Here is a 16,919-nt window from a genome sequence, read left to right as displayed (position 1 = left end):
TGGTTGACTGTTTTCATGTCAGGCCGACATGAAAGAAATGCTACCAAATAATATACTGCAAAACGCATGTACGAGTGGCATGTACCAGACTTGATCTAGGTCACCTGATAAAAATATCGAGAGTATTTTTGCAGCAACTGTCCCTGGTGGTCTAGTGGTTAGGATTCGGCGCTCTCACCGCCGCGGCCCGGGTTCGATTCCCGGTCAGGGAACTAATTTTTCCACACTGTGTGTTGCCTTTACGACAACAGACGAATTACATTTAGCTAAACAGAGAGTCCAGCATACCAAAGAGCACTGATAAAATTGAAAAACATTTTACCATTTTTATGCTCCTTCACTCATCCTTCACCAGTTCTGTGAGAAGCACAGTTCTCAATGTGTTCTCAAGTCTGTACTAGAACATGCATAAAGAACTGTTTGGCCCTGTAATTACAGCATATTGGTATTGTTTTTTTTTTAGTTCAATTTCATTTTGAAGATGGCTCTGGGGCAAAAAAGTTTTGGACTATTGTGACATTAAGCATAAACCAGAGGGACACATGTTGAAAAGATTGTGAGCATGGTAGAAAAATGTGGCACGTCTTCTACAGGCAGCAGACTTTTAAGACAACTCTTGGTTTGTTCTTTATTCGGTCTTGTTCTTTGTCTATAGAGCTGCTACCAAATCCCAAAAGGATGCTCTGGGTGAGGAAACTGTCATGGAGCGGTGGTAGAAGAACAACAGATTTACTCATAGATTGGCACTTCTTAGTCTTCTCAGAAAATACAGCCTTCTTTGTGCCCCCAACCTTACTCTTCATAAAAATTAGAATGAAGCCACCTTTATGTTGCCTTCTGGTTTATAAGTAAACTCTAGTCTACATGATCATTTCTAAATACCAGTCATATTTTGTTCCATATATTGTTCCTTTGATTTGAAATGTGTTGTTTTGCCATTAGAGGGTGATATTGCATTGCTTACGCCCTTCTCTAACTCTCAACCTCTCTTTCTAAACACACAGGATCTATTATCGCATGGAATTATAATGAAAGACTAACACTTTGTGTTTAGATGTGCAAACAAGCCTAGCTGAAGGTAATTTCCAGTTACTAAACAACTATAATATAAGGTCTATGGCATTCTTATTTTGCATAATTTTTCCTTCCCACAAAGACAAAAGACAATTTGATTCATGATCCCTGGTCTTTTTTTTTTTTTTTTTTTGGTTTTTAAAATCAGGTCCAGACATTTCCCACAGTATTTGATTTAGATGTACTCTACAGCAGCAAACTGTCTAGGAGACATGTTCTTAATGTTATGAATACTGCAAAGTGGTACCTTGGGGAAGAGGAAGAACAGATGGGCGACATTGCAAGAAGAAAACAAGACACCTTAATTTCTGTTCTGATAACAGTTTTCAAAGGACAGTACAAAAGGCTGGTTTTATCAACATCCGTCCCTGGGGTTTTGATATCAGCTGCTCATAATGCAAAGATTAAAATTAGAGCATATTGCTAAGCCTAATAGAGACTAGCTAGATTAAGTGAATTTAACATTTTTGTTTTCACGTGCAACTCACGTAGGTAATGTGGAGAAAATTTCAAGGCCGAATTGTCTGTGAAAGTGAGTCATGTCTTTGTAACCTTGCCATATGTAGATTTTCATCGATACTATCCAATCACTGTAGGGGTATTAGCATGAAAAAATCCCAAACTTTGTGGTTAGGGAAGTGACATATTGCAAAAAGAAATTGGTATTAGCACAGTTTTGCCTTTGAGACTAAGATTTTCCAATAGTTCCCCAAATCATTTAGGATGTGAGTTAATCATATTTTAGAAATAAAGGGACACATTGTCTTTTCTTCTTGCTGTTGCTTTTCCTGCTTGAAGTTTTGAGTGGAAGGTTTGTCAGGTTTGCTGTAGTTGCATCCTGATGGAATGATAATAAGCCTGTAACTTCAGATGAACCTTCTGAGTGTAGCCTGAAGGCTAAAGAGCCACCTCTCTCTCCAAACAGATGCTGTTAGAGATAGTCCAGCTTCTTTCAAGTGGAAAGGTGAGTGCTGTGTAAGCTTCCTATCTTCCCGTCTGTCTCTTACAGATAATCTGTTGTGCTACCTGACATGAGTAAGGTAGCATTTTGAATGTGGCCTGATTGGTATCTATCAGCTTTGTTACCTACAGGAAGCCTTTATCTGATCACTATCTCTTAGTAAACACAAATGCTTCAGCCTTCTCATCTCTTTCTTTTTGGGTGGTTTGTTTTTGATTTTTCTTCCTTTTGGCTGATTATGAAAATAACAGTCTCTGCATAAGAAAAGTCACAAGAAATACTTTCTAAAAGGTTAAGGAATTACAGAAGTGATATTTAACTAAGGGTAAAAAGGTATGCAGTTCTACAAATTAGCTGCTGAAAGAATTGGATGACTCAGGTAAATCGCACCAGATACAAAAACAACAGTGTGATAACCCCACCAGCTAAACCTCAAAGTTAGCTGTTTTCAGAACCAATAAGGTGTTTAAAGATGAAGCCGATGGAAGCAGCACAGGGCTAAATAAACGATACCGCTTTTTCTATGACACGTCCACACATGTCTGTGTTTCCTTCAGGTTACAGTATAGAGGAGACTTGTTTTAGCAGATAACAGAAAGGCTAAATATAATAATCCAGAGGTGCTTTGTTTTATCCCTTTAAGCTTTCAATATGTCTGACAAGGAATATGATGAATTTAGGACTTTTGACATTTTGGAAGTCTCAGGTGGCTCAAGTAATCCATATTCTCTAGGATGGAGATGATTGCATTATCATGACCAATTTATTCAAAATAATAATGTTCAGGCAAAGAAACATTTTAAACATGTGTGACAGGACAACCATAGCTACAACTGAGCATTCCTGCTCTAGTGAATGCATTTGGAAATAACTATTTTAATAACAATAGCATTATTAGTATTATTAATAGCATAATACTCTGCTAGCCAGAGTATTATGCTTTGAAGAGTTGCGTTGCTTTGTCAGCAAATTTGAGATAAAACCTTTCTTTTTTTCACAAAAGAAAATTTAGCAGATGAACAGATGAAAATGTCTTTTTTAGTGCATAGATTGCCTCCTCCTGGTTAATTCATCTTCATCTATGACATCACCATCTACCCCTTCCACTGTTTCTTTCTACATTCTGTCATCTCATACTTCTCCTCTTCCTGCCTCGCTCTTCATCTAAAGGCCTTATGACTGCCTGCAGGCTGATGACAATGGCTATTTTGTTTTAACTGTCTGTGTTTCTCTGACTAGAGCTGAAATGAGGAAAAAGCAGGGTCCACTCCAGACACAATATGTCATAGGTGCTGAAATTCCCAAAACCACATTGGCATCTCTGTTAGTCAGAGTCCTGGCTTGGATGTCTGCAAGCCACCATGCTGAAAACTAGGTCTAAGCATTAGGACTATCCCGGTTTTGGGATTTGCTGGAGAACACAAACTCTGGTATGGAAATTTCTTCCCCAGTATCACATTGTTTGAGTCCCATCAAGAGGCTTAAACCAGTGCAAACAGAAAACATATTTTTTAAAATAAAAATGTCACAGACCAATGGCATTGTATTTCCAAAGCTTTGCATGATTTTGGAAGATCCCAATCAGTCAGCGCACTGTGCCTCACACTGTCAGCCTCAGCCGAAAGCAATAGAAGGATATATTATATTAAACACGCACTGCTGATTAAAATCTCAAGAGACAAAAATCAGAGTAGGCAAATGACTCAAAACTGCATTTAAAGTCAAGTATGCTGCTCATCAGTTGATCAAAAAATGAAGACCATGGGAAAAAAATATCTGTGCATTAACTGAATGTGTGCATGTAATTTATGTATTTCAAAGCAAAACGAGATAGCATGGGGGTTTAATGTGTTCAACGTGCGCCACACAGAACAAATACAGTGAATTGCAGGAATTCAAAATTAAAGAGACAAAGAGAGAGTTAGAACATGTTTATTTTTTTTTTACAAACTTAAAATACAATTGTCAAAACCAACTGGTAAAAGCAGAGTATTAAACTACGCAGTACAAAACAACAGTCTAGCCCCTGGGACGAAGATAAAAACAGACAAAAACTTCAACCCATTATGAGGGCAAGGTGACAACACCCTGCAGTGTTTAAAACATAAGCCAAAGAAATACAACTAAAGAGCTCACATTTCTCTCCTGAGTTTTTCCTCCACATTGCATCTATCCACTTAGAGATTCAAAGTTTATACTCCCTGTAGGAATACATTCAGTCCCACTTTCAGCTAAACAGGATGACATCAGACCTCATGTTATGGCACACAACTGTTGATGTTATTTCATTTTAAATGCAAAAGGTCAGACAGTCATTAACTATTGCCTAATTGCTTTCAGACCATAGTAATATGTAATGCATTGCTGTGCCATATTTAAGACATATCAAAGGTCGCAAGACAATTTAAATAATATGCCAACAAAGCTACCATTGAAGATTTAACTTAATTGTTTATGTTAAACACAAGTTAGGATATAATGAAAGGCTAAAAGTTGTTTGGTCAGTATGTGACAAAACACATGAAAGTATACAGCTTTAGGTATTGTGAAAGAGTGTGTATAGAGCTTAATAATACAGTCTTTCAGCAATGCTGTATTGTAAAGCAAATAAATAAAACAAACAATACTGTACACATGTAACACAATTCTGTCCTGAATCCTAAGGATATCACTGTTTCTGTGAAATCAAAGTGACAACTTGTAGCACCACTAAGTATGAAGGCCAGTTCACACAGATAGGTTTTCTTTCAAAATAGCTCTCTAATGTATGACGTTTGGTTTTTCAAAGGTACTTGACTCCAGAAATTCTAACTTTTCGCAGGATATTTTTATGTCAGTATTTGGCTACATTTTTAATTGTAAATGCATCCTTAAAGTATCCTTTTTTTCTCATAACACCTTGTGTATTTTGCAAGTCAATAAAGAAAGACGCCATAACACTTGTTGATGCCTTGCAGTGTTTAAAACCTCATCTTGTTGCTTTTTGTCCAGGGGATTGTGAATCTTCTAGGTAGAAACCATCTCTCCTATTAGCTTGCATCTTAATATTTCCTTCTCTGAATTCTGTTCTCCAATGCATCCCAATCTTTGTGTCAGAATCGGACATCATTCAGATGTCTGGCATCACAGAGAGAACCAAAGCCACAACATCTCCTTTGCGTGTTTAAACCTTTTTCAGTGCTTGCCACATGCTTATGACAAAAACATATCTTTTCATGCATGGGCATCAATATAGTCCGTTGACTATTCAGCTACATATGTACCACCGACAGTTGCTTTGAATGGTTATAAGTTGGAATTTGAACAGGAGTGGCAGCATTGCTTGCCATAGAACTTGTGGTTGCAGACTCCATGTTGAGGCACAAGATAGCACCAGTTGAAGTAATCCCTACAAGCCACATCTGTGGAAAACACAAAAATAGAAAACAAATTGTTCAATGTTTCTGTCATAGTTTAGGGAAGGTTAGTAAATTAGGGCGTTAGTACCTTTCTTCTCTGGTTGTGGGCAGAAGTTTGTGTTGCAGGCCTGAGACAATGAGGGTCGAAGATGGAGGACACAGCCAATAGCAGGCTTTCCCTGGATCTGACACTGCACTGTCCTGACTTGTACTCCTCCTCCACATGTTACTGAGCACTGTGCAAGAAAAGAAGTCCCTTAAAATGAACAAAACAAAGTAGACAATTGCACCAAGTACAAGGCCTTTACTGTCTTGTCTCTTGTTAATCACCAATTGCTCATTTGCGAAGCATATTTATATTAGAGATTTACTAAATTGGATTCTCATTAAATCAGCCCTGATTAATGACCAACTGATCATAAGATTTCAAAGAAAATTCAGATCTTTTTCAAATCAGTGAACACCAATATGCCAACAATGCCAAGTCCTGCTCTTCAGAGTGGGCTTTATTACTGACTGAAGGAGACTTGGGGTTAGCTATTTTAAGACAATAATCCATGTAAGCAAATCAAAATTTGGATACCAAACTCGGATCAGTCTGTTTCTAATCTTCATGTCATCTTACATGAGACCAAGGAGACGAGTCCCACTCTGGTGATGGTGCAGCTTGAGGGAGAGGCTGAGGTGGATAGAGGTGATGAGGCGTCCTCCATCGGTAGAGTGGTGGAGTAGTGCGGGTAGGACACTCAGCCAGGATGCAGGGCCTTTGAAGTTCCACTTTGGGCTTGGGGACATGGTGGCACTTTTTGGCAGTAAGTTCTCTGTACTTTCCTGCAGTGTTCTTTGTTATGAAAAGTGAGTAAGGATCATTTTCAATAATGTTCATGGCGAGTGAACGTAAACACGGCAGTGGCAATTTTGTTGCTCACTAAACTAAACACATACAATACACACCTTCTCAGCACACTTGATGAAGCGTGCCTGATAACCCCGGCCACATGTTGCTGAACACTGAACAGCCACAACAAATCACAGAGAGAAGCAACAGATCACATCAGCACAAAATTAACAAAGTTTGTGAACAAATACAACAATCTAAAGACTGTTCTAAAAATCATTGCCATTGTACTGTTGCCTTACCTCTTGCCATGTGGAGACAAACCACTGGGTCTTACGTTGTTTCTGACAGCGTTTGATGAAGCAGGATTCTTGAGTGGCAGGTTTCTGCAGGCCTGCACACTCGCTGTCAGGCAGCGTGTGAATCTGAGCACCTGGGTTGCTGCTCGTACACAGCACGCTCCTCTTCTTCAGGCCATGGCCACACTTGGGTGAGCACTGCCAAACGCAAAGCAGCATGAACATGCTATGTGTGCTATTTAAGATCACGTGGCAATAAATGGAAAACTTTAATCACATATAGATTTTATCCGTGACCAAAAGATAGGAGGTCTTCTGAGCTTGTCATCATCACAAATGTAAGAAAGTAGGTTCATCAAACAACAGCCATGTTATTTTTATTAGTGCAGTACTACTCCTTAGTACTGCGCAGGAGTACTAAGTGCAGACATTATATTCCTTAAATGTGGACTAAAGCTTTATGCTACAAGAAAATTTCTTTATATTCACAGACATCTGTCAAAAAGAAAAAGTCTTTCTCAGTGAATGTTATATTTTACATACTCACCTGAGACCATGGCCCAGCGCTCCAGACTGGTGGGCAGCTGTGTGTGTTGCAGGTTTGCCTCGTTGCCGGGGCTGAATGTGGACAGTGAGAATCTGCCAGGGTCTCTGCATTGGTTTGACTGGTTTTCTGGACACACTGAACCTGCCGTGTCTGCTCCCCTCCTCCGCAGCTCTGGCTGCATGCCCCCCACTCCCCTGCAGACCAGCTGGAACAACACAACACAAGTACACTGAGTAAACATGCGCAGCTCCTCAATCACTTACTCAAGACAAGCTTGAAGGACTTCATGAATGAGAGCATGATCACTGTACAACAGCAGTTGGTGAAGACCACCTGGGGAGATTCAATTACTTATTTTCCATTTTGAGAGAGTAATTCAAAGGAAGGGTGACTGTAAATCTTATATGTGGTGCTTTATGCTTCTTGAAAAGCATGAAAAGTACTTTAATAGCAGTTTATAGACATGTACAAGTCCAGATTTAACTCCAGAGGGTGTAAAGAAATATAGCACTGTATGTCAAAACAGCATCCTAAATCCTAATTCAAAAACTTTTACCCCCTGCTTGCCCAAAGCCAGCCTACGCTACTGCTGAAACATCAGGAAATATTGCTGTTGTTATGACCTCCATTTGTGCTGAGCACTTTTAAGCAAATGTACATAAGACTGAAACACATTTTCTGGCTTAAAATAAACTGTTTATTTAGCTCCCTTCAGTCTACTGTTCCTCAGTCTCCAACATTGCAGTTCATGCTTGAGTCGGAAGAAATAAATTGCACAATCCCCAAGTGCTCTCTCAGAGTTTTTTGCACCTCCTGCTGACCCCATGCATGGTTCAAGCAGCTCAATCTCTGACCTCATCCGAATGTACCCATACTGTTTCAAACCTATCACGCATGTTTACCATGTATTTGACAGACTGTTGAAATACCTGGTCAAGCATGCAGGCATAAAACAAGCATGTAAATTCAGTAATTTGTAATGTTTATCAGGTTGCAATCAGGCTTTTGTGGAGGTTAAATGATATCAAGAATTTGATTTGATTTTGTTAAAACTTCTTTTGAACTGGCTGCACTAAGATCTTTTTCTATATATATTATGTCCTTTACTAACTGGCCACTTGCACCCCTTTTGGCCTTCAGAATGGCATTGATGGCAAATATTTCACAAGGCATAGGAAATATTCCTGAGAGTCCATGTTGATGTGAGACCATCATGCATTTATCACTACACTAACTCCCAAAGGCGCTCCATTGGCTAGAGATCTGGTGACTGTGGAGGGGATTGGAGTACACTGTTCATGTTCAAGAAACCAATCTGAGACAGTTTGACCTTTGTGGTACATTAAGAAACTGTCCATCATTTGATAACTCTGGTTATCAAATGATGGATATGGTTAGCAACAATGCTCAGATTGACTGAGGTGCATAACCGATGTCCAATTGCTTCAACTGAGCATAAAATTTTTCAAGAGGCAAAAGCATTAGGTTGCTACCATGCGATTGGCTGGGTTATAGTTTCCGTTTACCATTTGAACAGGTGTACCTAATAAATCGGGCAGTGAGTGTATATCGTAAGTTCTCTCACAACACCGAGACAACTTTTTGCAAATCAATTTAAATTATGGCTGCCTTTCAGAAGGAATGCCATTCATTTCAAAACATTTAAAATACCGTGGCACATGCAAGTTCTGGAACTGGAGTGAAAATTATGAAATTTAAGCTGAAGTATTGTCATTGGAATACGTACAGCGAATAAAGCAATAAAATTACTTTAACTGCAGAACATTTCATTTGAATTACTTAAGTGTTTGTGACTTTTTTTTATGTTAATAAAAATTCAACTATTTAATGGATAATTAGCTGGTGATCTAAAAGTTCAAACATACCAGAATATTGAAACCTAATCACAGAATTTAAATATTCATTGAAGTAATTTTTCTTATTTTAGTCTCAGCAGCAGTCTGTAAGCGTGATCTAACCATGAGTAAGGGTCAAACTCTCCAGACAGAACCACAAGGTTCAGATGTCCAGTCGAGAGCGTGTCAGGTGCCTCTGAGGAGACGGACCGTAGTGGCATTAATAAGTGCTAACAAGTGTTTATAGCTCTCCTGCTGTGTGTGTGTGGGGGCGGTTGGGGGTATGTGTTTGTCAACGAGGCTCAACTTTCACGAGTGGATATCAGTGGGGTTTTTTTTTACCTGTGGTAGTCCAAATGCACAAGCACACTAAGAAATAGTATGATATCATATCATAATTATAAGTGGACATCGAGAACCATTCCCCATGATGTAATGCACATTATGTACAAATCACTGGGAGCAGACAGCAAAATTAAATAGCTACAACGTCTCAAAATAGCATTACATGTAGAGATGACCACAGCTGGCTTGCTTTACCCAGCATGTTATGGTCAGCACAACATGTGTTTAATCTTTGCTCACAGTTCATCCAGGAAGGGGTCCAATGAATAAGAAAAAAAATATATCACATCGCAAAAGCTGTCCAAGTGTTGGCTGCTCAAAATGAAAGTTATCCACTTTTATAAAAACAATTGAAATTTAATTGTCTTGCAATGCATCTTTTCTACTTAAACTTTTTCGGTTGGGCCAATGTGACGCCATAAACTCGCAATGCGGGGAGTTTCTAAAAAATGTAACAAAAAAAACTCTGAAACGTGTGACATGCTCAGTCAGTGGAACTGTATTCAGTTCATGGGAAAATGCATGGACTTAAATATCAGGTAATGCTGAAACAAAAAAAAACTGCTCAAGGCAGTAAATAACTTAAAAACACAAGGGAATTTTACTTTCTTTCATGACAGCAACCGCAAACATACCACCAGAGCCACAATGGAATGATTTAGAGCAGACGAAGCATGTTTATACAACTGAAAAGGGATTAACTTGAGAACTGTTGTTCACAGATGCTCTACATCCAATCTGACTAAGCTTGAGTTATTTCCTAAAAAAGGGGAAAAAAACATTTTGCCTTCAGATGTGTGAAGTTGGTAGAGACATACTTGAAAAGACTTGCAGCTGTAATTATTGTTCTACAAAATGCTGAGTCAGGAGGGCTGATATGAATTTGTAATTATTTTTTCTTTTCTGCCACAGTTACCAATTAATTTTTGTGCCATTTCATTACATAAAATCCCAAAGAAAATATAAAGGATTTTGTGATTGTAGCGTGACAAATCCTGAAAAAGTTCAAGGGCTATAAATACTTTCGCAAGGTCTTGTCAACAACAGTTCAACAACTGAGGATAAAATATTTATCCTGATTCAGGAGGACTCTTACAGTATTATGTTACAGTAGTACATGAAATGAGTACAAAATATTAGAGTTGAGTAATTGACATATATAGAATTACAATACATCTCTTTTACTAGAGCAGAAGTTATGTCCTCATATGTGAACTTTGGCTTATAGTATTCATTATTGAATCTTCACTTTGATTTTATTTTTGGCAAATTTTATAACAATAGTTATAGAATAAGGGTGTCATTAAAATAATGGTCTAACCAATCAAAAAAAAACAAAACAAAAAAATTTCTGAATTCAAAAAGTAATTAACCAACAATTAATTGTCTGTAATTGTCTTAACAATCCCTGGTTTTACTACTGTTTACATTCACACAAATACTATATAAATAGAGATGCATGTGCAAGCACACCTAAGTAGCAAATGGCGGAGATAATGAAGCAGAAATAGCCCAAGAGATGACTGTAAACAGTTGTGGGATTACTTTACAGGCACTATCACTGCTTCCCAAAGCCAGTGTAAACACACCGATCCATTAGTGAGTAAATCCTGATCAGAGCTGTGAACGTCTAATGGCGGGGATGTGCCTAAAGAGAAAGTAGATGGCAGAAAGGAAAATAAAGTGGAAAGAAATGTGAGAGAGGAACATCCACATCTAAGATAAACACCAGTAAAAAGGTGAGAAGGGGTGTTGGTAGATGTAGGTGGGGGATGTGAAGCTGTACATAGTTACGAGTGACTAAAACAATCCAGACAGTGGGACAAACACAGCAGCCGAATGTCAAAAAAGCCACAACACCACTGGGAGATTAAAAGTGTAGCGACATGATCGCGACTAAAACTGAATGACAGTTATCCTTGGCTGAGCGCCAGCTGGTATAAGTCTGTGTGCGCAGCTGGACAAGGCTGGACAGGTCATAAAGGGAAAAGACAACATCAAAGGGCCCAGGCCATTAGACTTATGTTTACAGCCGAGCCTCAAACCACCAAGATAATGGACACAGCAGCGGGGGTCGTACAGCAGATTGTGTGTGTGAATGACACACAACCTGAAGGTGGTTAAGTTCCTCATTCTGATCTTTGAAAGTTTCTCTGTGGGAGAATACAAACTTAATGCTTGCATTTTCTTTTCCAAACACATTTAGTTTCAGTGCTTCACAGTGATTCATTTACAAGTAAGAGCCTAATTCAATGTTCCACTTTCACTGTGGCATTGTAATATAATCCAGTATATGAACTTGTTCCGTGTGCATACAACATTCTTACGCATTAACATGTCAGTTTGCATTATCTGATCTACTCAAGATCGTAATCTAACAACATAGTTAAAATAATTAAGTCTGTTTTTATAGAGTTCTTTTAAGGATGTAATATATGAGCAGCTTAAGCTTAGATAACACCAAACTAAATAGCAAGTATTTATTTTTAAAGAAAATCTACAAAATATAATTCAATATACCTACGTAGGTAAAAGGAACAGACAGATAAATCATTTAGAGTACAGCGAACTAATTACGATGTTCAAAAAACACACTCATTGCATCTTATTCCAGGCTAATAGCAAGTAAATATAGCTCATCTTGCTGTATGGAAAGCCTTTTATCCTGCAACAAGGATAAAGTGTTTCTTGACATTGGAAAAATCTTCGGTAATAGAAATCTCCCAAATACAGTCCTGCAGTTAATTATGTAGACAGCAGAAAGTAGTAGCCACCCTTGCAGATCATTTTACAAGCATTTTCACCCACAGTGCCTGACAACGCTGACGTTTGTCATCTTGCTGGAAATCATCTGTACAGTTGGCACATGTGGGTTGTGCTTAAAGCATCAGTTTTTCCCCCCCTTGAATTAGCAATGAAAACAAGTTGGTCATGACATACAGCATATTACTACACATGATGCAGTTAACCACAAACCTGCCACCTTTGCTTAGTGTCTGACAAAGCTCTGGAGAACACGTGCCACAGTTCTGAGTAACCAATATAGTGAAATCAATAATTCATAGGTCATTTGTCGCAGACAATGACAGAACTCTGTGGCTACGCTTCACTTTCCTAGGATACCTTTTCCAAAATGGAGATATACAACACTAAGGACGATGGAAATATCCAGCCAGTCTCACTGCTATGCAGAGGGGAAAAAATCCCCTTTGAACAGCTGTTTGTTACTATAAAACATGCTATAAAGTCTAATATAACAAGATTCCATGATTTCATGGGTAATTACATAATATTGGTACGCAAAATAATACCGCACATATCACTGAGAAAAAAAAAATCTTTCTACACCAGGTAGTGGAGCTACTGGTGTATTGAGGAAAATGATTTCTCTATTGGAATGCCTTTTAAAAGGAAAGTGACAATTCATACACAGAGACAAAAAAAATGCTGTGGTTGCAGTCTGCTCTGAATTGGAAGCGGGGTGCTGTTAAAATATGACAGAAGAGAGACAGATGAGGGAATCAGAGTAACTGAACACCACTGCCATTTCTTCACAATGTTGCTCTCTTTCCACTTGTATGTGCTTATGTGTCAGAAAGGAATTTTGACTTTGGGAGCAGCAACAGCAGCAGAGTCACACATTATGAATCTGTTTCATTACACAGGCATCCAAGCACAGACCAAACTGTTGTATTTCTGGCACTTGTTTTAATTTTGTGGTCATGTATGTCTTCTTGCATCATTTAATGCATCACACAGTTCAAATGCTTTTCCCATTTTACTTCATTAAGGGCATCAACACAGAAAACAAGACATGATGGATTATGCACGAGTCACACTCTTCCACCAGCTAAGATGCACCAAAGCCTTTTCGTACCTGGTGCTTGGCTTTTTTAGAAATGGGAAAGATTTTCACACCACTTAGACTTTCTCCATGATTCAATCACATGATTCAATGTGTTTTATAAAACGCATATTATGGACAAGCACAAAGCAGAGCCTAATTGTGAAGTGGAAGAATAATAATACAGGCTTTATGATTTGTTTCCCAACTAATTCTAAATCTAATTAAATCTGAAAAGTGTGGCATGCATTTCTACTGAAACTTCTTTACTCCAACATCACTAAATAAAGTGCAGCCCAACCAATTTGCTTCAAAAGTCAATTAGTGAGCAAATGGAGTTCAACAAGTGAGGAAGTTAATTTCACAAAAAATCCAACTGTTCTGTGCAGGCCTCCGAGTTATTTTTTTATTTTATTTTATTTTTTTTAGAGAAAATTAGTCAACAAACAACATCCTGAAGACCAAGGAACATAGCAGTCAGATCGGAGATGAAGTTGAAGAGACGTTTAAAGCAGGTTCAGATTACAAAGCTTTAGACACCAGAACTGAAAGAGCAAAGATCACTCTTCACTGAGATGGCACTAGATGGCACTCACTAAAATGAGAATCTGAGAAAGGAGAGCAAAGGACCGGGCAAGGGTAGTAAGGAAGGACAATCTAAACGACAACTATTAGTAATTCACTCCACAAATCTGGCTTTTTTAGAGAGTACCAAGAAGAAAGACATTTTTAAAAGACATAGGCAATACCTATGCAAAAAATGCACATCATAATACAGGTATTTATGTGCAAATAAAAAGATAGAGCATGACATACCTTTCCTTTCACTTCACAATCATGCCCCACGTTGGGTTAATCTGTCTTTTGAAATCATAAGATATACACCCAAGACTTTGGTTGCAATGTAATAAAATCTCAGAGTTGTGAATACTTTTAAGAGATGCTGTATCTCGGGATACAGCACAGTTTTAAAAGCAGGAAGACGTGCTTTTTCTGGACATGCTGCTCTGACTCGAAATTACACCAGCGTCTCAACTTGAATCCCTCTCTTCTAGTAAATCAAGACAAAACTTGTCACAATTGTCCCTTTCATTTAAATGAAGCTGACTGACGTTTCATACCATTTCTAAGAAATGTACATGGGGATATTTAGAAAAGAGACATGTAGGAACTATAGTTTCAACTGTCAAATGTTTTTTAGATAAATTCCCAGTCCATGAAGACTAGAATCTACATTGCATCTGTAACACACACTAAGTGGTGACTTCAGCAGAAAGTACACATTTCTCCAGCAAAGAGGTTTTCAGCTGGAATCAGTCAACTGTGTGTTGAATTGTTTGGAATTGTGGTGCAAAACAATTCAACACTTCCTTGTAATAACAACAAAAAACAACAAAATTAATATAATGTGGAATAGATGTCCTACCAAATACAGACGATTGCAACAAAGCAAATTGCAGAGCTAACTTGTTTTAAACAAATCTTTGATATCAGCACAGTTGTGGCTTTTGTTTATATGTGGAACCTCACTAGAAAGAGGCTCAAATTTTGCGGCTGGCCTTTCTGTCTAGAGTTTACTTTGGCATTTCTCTATACACTACAATTTCCCCAACACACCACTGCATGACATATATGCTAGATTGATTAGAAATTCCAAATGGATTGATTGAGTTAAGAGTGTTGCACATTTTATTGGACCCCTGACCTGTCCAGGGCAAACCCCACCTTTTATTCCGTAACAGCTAAGACAGGTTCCAGTCTCCTCCAGTCCAGGCCAAGATACAATGTGTATACTTTAGAAAATTAATGAATGATACATTATATGCCTAAGAGAGTTCACCATCACTCACCTTCCCCATATGTTGTACTGGTTAAGCTCTTACATGAGTTCCAAAGGTTCATGATATTGGGTCTGAGTCGTTTCTTGGGGATGCAGCACTCTGAGAGCAACAGCTGCTTTACAAATGACATTCTATATCTCAGCTGGTTCCTGCACAGATTTAACTGAGATGGTGCCAATAACCTGATATGAGTGTTATATACGCAATTTCCAACCTCAGTGCTCTGTATGAGGTAGTTTGGCTTTAAGAACAAAAAAGAAATGATCATTACCAAAAAAAAAAAAACATCTCAAATTTGCTTTCTGTTAAAGACCACTGTTTTCCCAAGTGCCTCTTTCATTTATATTTTCTGCCCTTTATGCTTCCCTTCTTGACACTGTCCAGAGTGGTGTAGACAAGGCAGGAACATTCTTCTTGTGTGTGCATGACTTCACTTGTGTCCTGTTTGTCACTGGGAGAACCACTCCTTATGATGTCCGCAACATCAGAACCCATTGACTGATCAACAGTCTTGTCCCTGATTATTAGGAGTGTATGTCCCGTGACCAACGCAATAGTTTATTTTGCCAAGATCTGACATAACCCCACCCTGAGACGTGAGTACTTCTTCCACCGTACTCTTGCTCTGTCAGGCATTGTTGTTCATCAAAGAAACTCAAACTGACACATACCAGTGACAGTTTACAACATAGAGGAACACCTGCTTTCCCACAGCCATTTCAACGGAAACCTCAACATGTCTGATCACCCGCGTTTAGAAGTGAATCAACATGTCCCATCAGATAAACTGGCTGTGAGCACATTTCTAAAAGAGCGAGGTCACAGAACGAGTGTTTCCAAAGGAGCTTGCAAACTAATGTGAATTTAGACAAATGAATCCTTAGTAGGTAGATTTTGAAAAGCCACAGAACCTCGTCATCACTGTTGAATGGTGAGATATTATGCTCACACGACAAGAAAATCTTATGAAAGTTTACTTTGCTACATCTACTCTGCACATATTTTTAACCAGAATGTAAGTTGCTCTAAAATACAGAGCAGAAAATTTCATTCTCACAGAACATGTGCTTCACCTGCCTGACAACTTTCATTTGCCTTCATGAGATAGCTTGGGAAAACTGGAATTGCCCAATAAACATCTCTTTTGATATGCCATATCAAGAAACTACAAATGTGAAGGTGTTGCAGGCAAATAATACATAGCAGTCAAACAGAATGGGGGAGAAAGACTGTGAAAAGTACAAGAAGATAGAAAGGCTAAATGTGATACAATGAGGTGGGAGGCTCAAAAAGAAAAGTGCTGATGTCAGGGGAAAAAAAACAATGACAACTTAATTACGGCTGAAGAATAATTAGATAGCTGTAGCAATCACGTAAATAGAGTAACTCAAAAGCTGTGAATTAAAAGGATGAATACACTACTAAAATTGCAACAGGACTAGCAAAACAAAAATTAAGATATAATGGATGAGTGTTCAATAAAAGGGGAACAGGCAAACCAAAAATCAATACCACTATTATTACAAAAACTTTTACAGGAAGTAGAATATGGATTAATTGAATCGATAATGTACATATAATACGTCTAATGTAAATAACAGTAAAATAGCAAAACTGATGCTGATAAAATACAAATGTTGACCTAAAATCCAATGACAACTCTTCAAAAGGATATTTCCCTGCCATCATGCTAATTTTGTACCTTCTTAACTTGGAAGACAAGTATAAACAAAACATAAGAAAAATCTAAAAGAATATGGCTGCCAGACTTTAAATTGAACCGCAAATGTAATGGTCAATCGTAAAATCTAGAGGGGCCACTGGATCTGTCTAAGTATATCAAAAAGATCAGAAAAATATCAACATGAATCATATAATGTTTTAGGCATGTTTTGATAGTCGGAAGAAGTTGGTTT

At 38.2% G+C, this 16,919-nt stretch overlaps 1 protein-coding gene and 1 non-coding gene across 2 annotated transcripts in view; one reads left to right on the top strand and one right to left on the bottom strand.

Annotated features, from left to right (window-relative positions):
• The first annotated feature begins 140 nt into the window (after positions 1-140).
• Positions 141-212, top strand: trnae-cuc (transfer RNA glutamic acid (anticodon CUC)). The gene has a single exon. It is a non-coding gene; the product is annotated as a tRNA-Glu (tRNA).
• Positions 213-3,951: 3,739 nt separating this feature from the next.
• adamts16 (ADAM metallopeptidase with thrombospondin type 1 motif, 16) overlaps positions 3,952-16,919 on the bottom strand; it is a 48,387-nt gene continuing 35,419 nt past the window's right edge. The window contains exons 19-24 of the mRNA XM_032559626.1: positions 7,118-7,322; positions 6,574-6,768; positions 6,388-6,444; positions 6,059-6,274; positions 5,522-5,669; positions 3,952-5,436 (exon numbers count right to left, since the gene is read on the bottom strand). Coding sequence (XP_032415517.1) covers positions 5,321-5,436; positions 5,522-5,669; positions 6,059-6,274; positions 6,388-6,444; positions 6,574-6,768; positions 7,118-7,322 — 937 coding nt within the window. The 3' untranslated portion in view covers positions 3,952-5,320. The remainder of the gene's footprint in view (positions 5,437-5,521; positions 5,670-6,058; positions 6,275-6,387; positions 6,445-6,573; positions 6,769-7,117; positions 7,323-16,919) is intronic.

This window comes from Xiphophorus hellerii, chromosome 3 (genome assembly GCF_003331165.1).
Source record: "Xiphophorus hellerii strain 12219 chromosome 3, Xiphophorus_hellerii-4.1, whole genome shotgun sequence".
In the NCBI taxonomy this organism is placed as follows: domain Eukaryota; kingdom Metazoa; phylum Chordata; class Actinopteri; order Cyprinodontiformes; family Poeciliidae; genus Xiphophorus; species Xiphophorus hellerii.
This window is presented reverse-complemented; position numbering and strand designations above follow the sequence as displayed.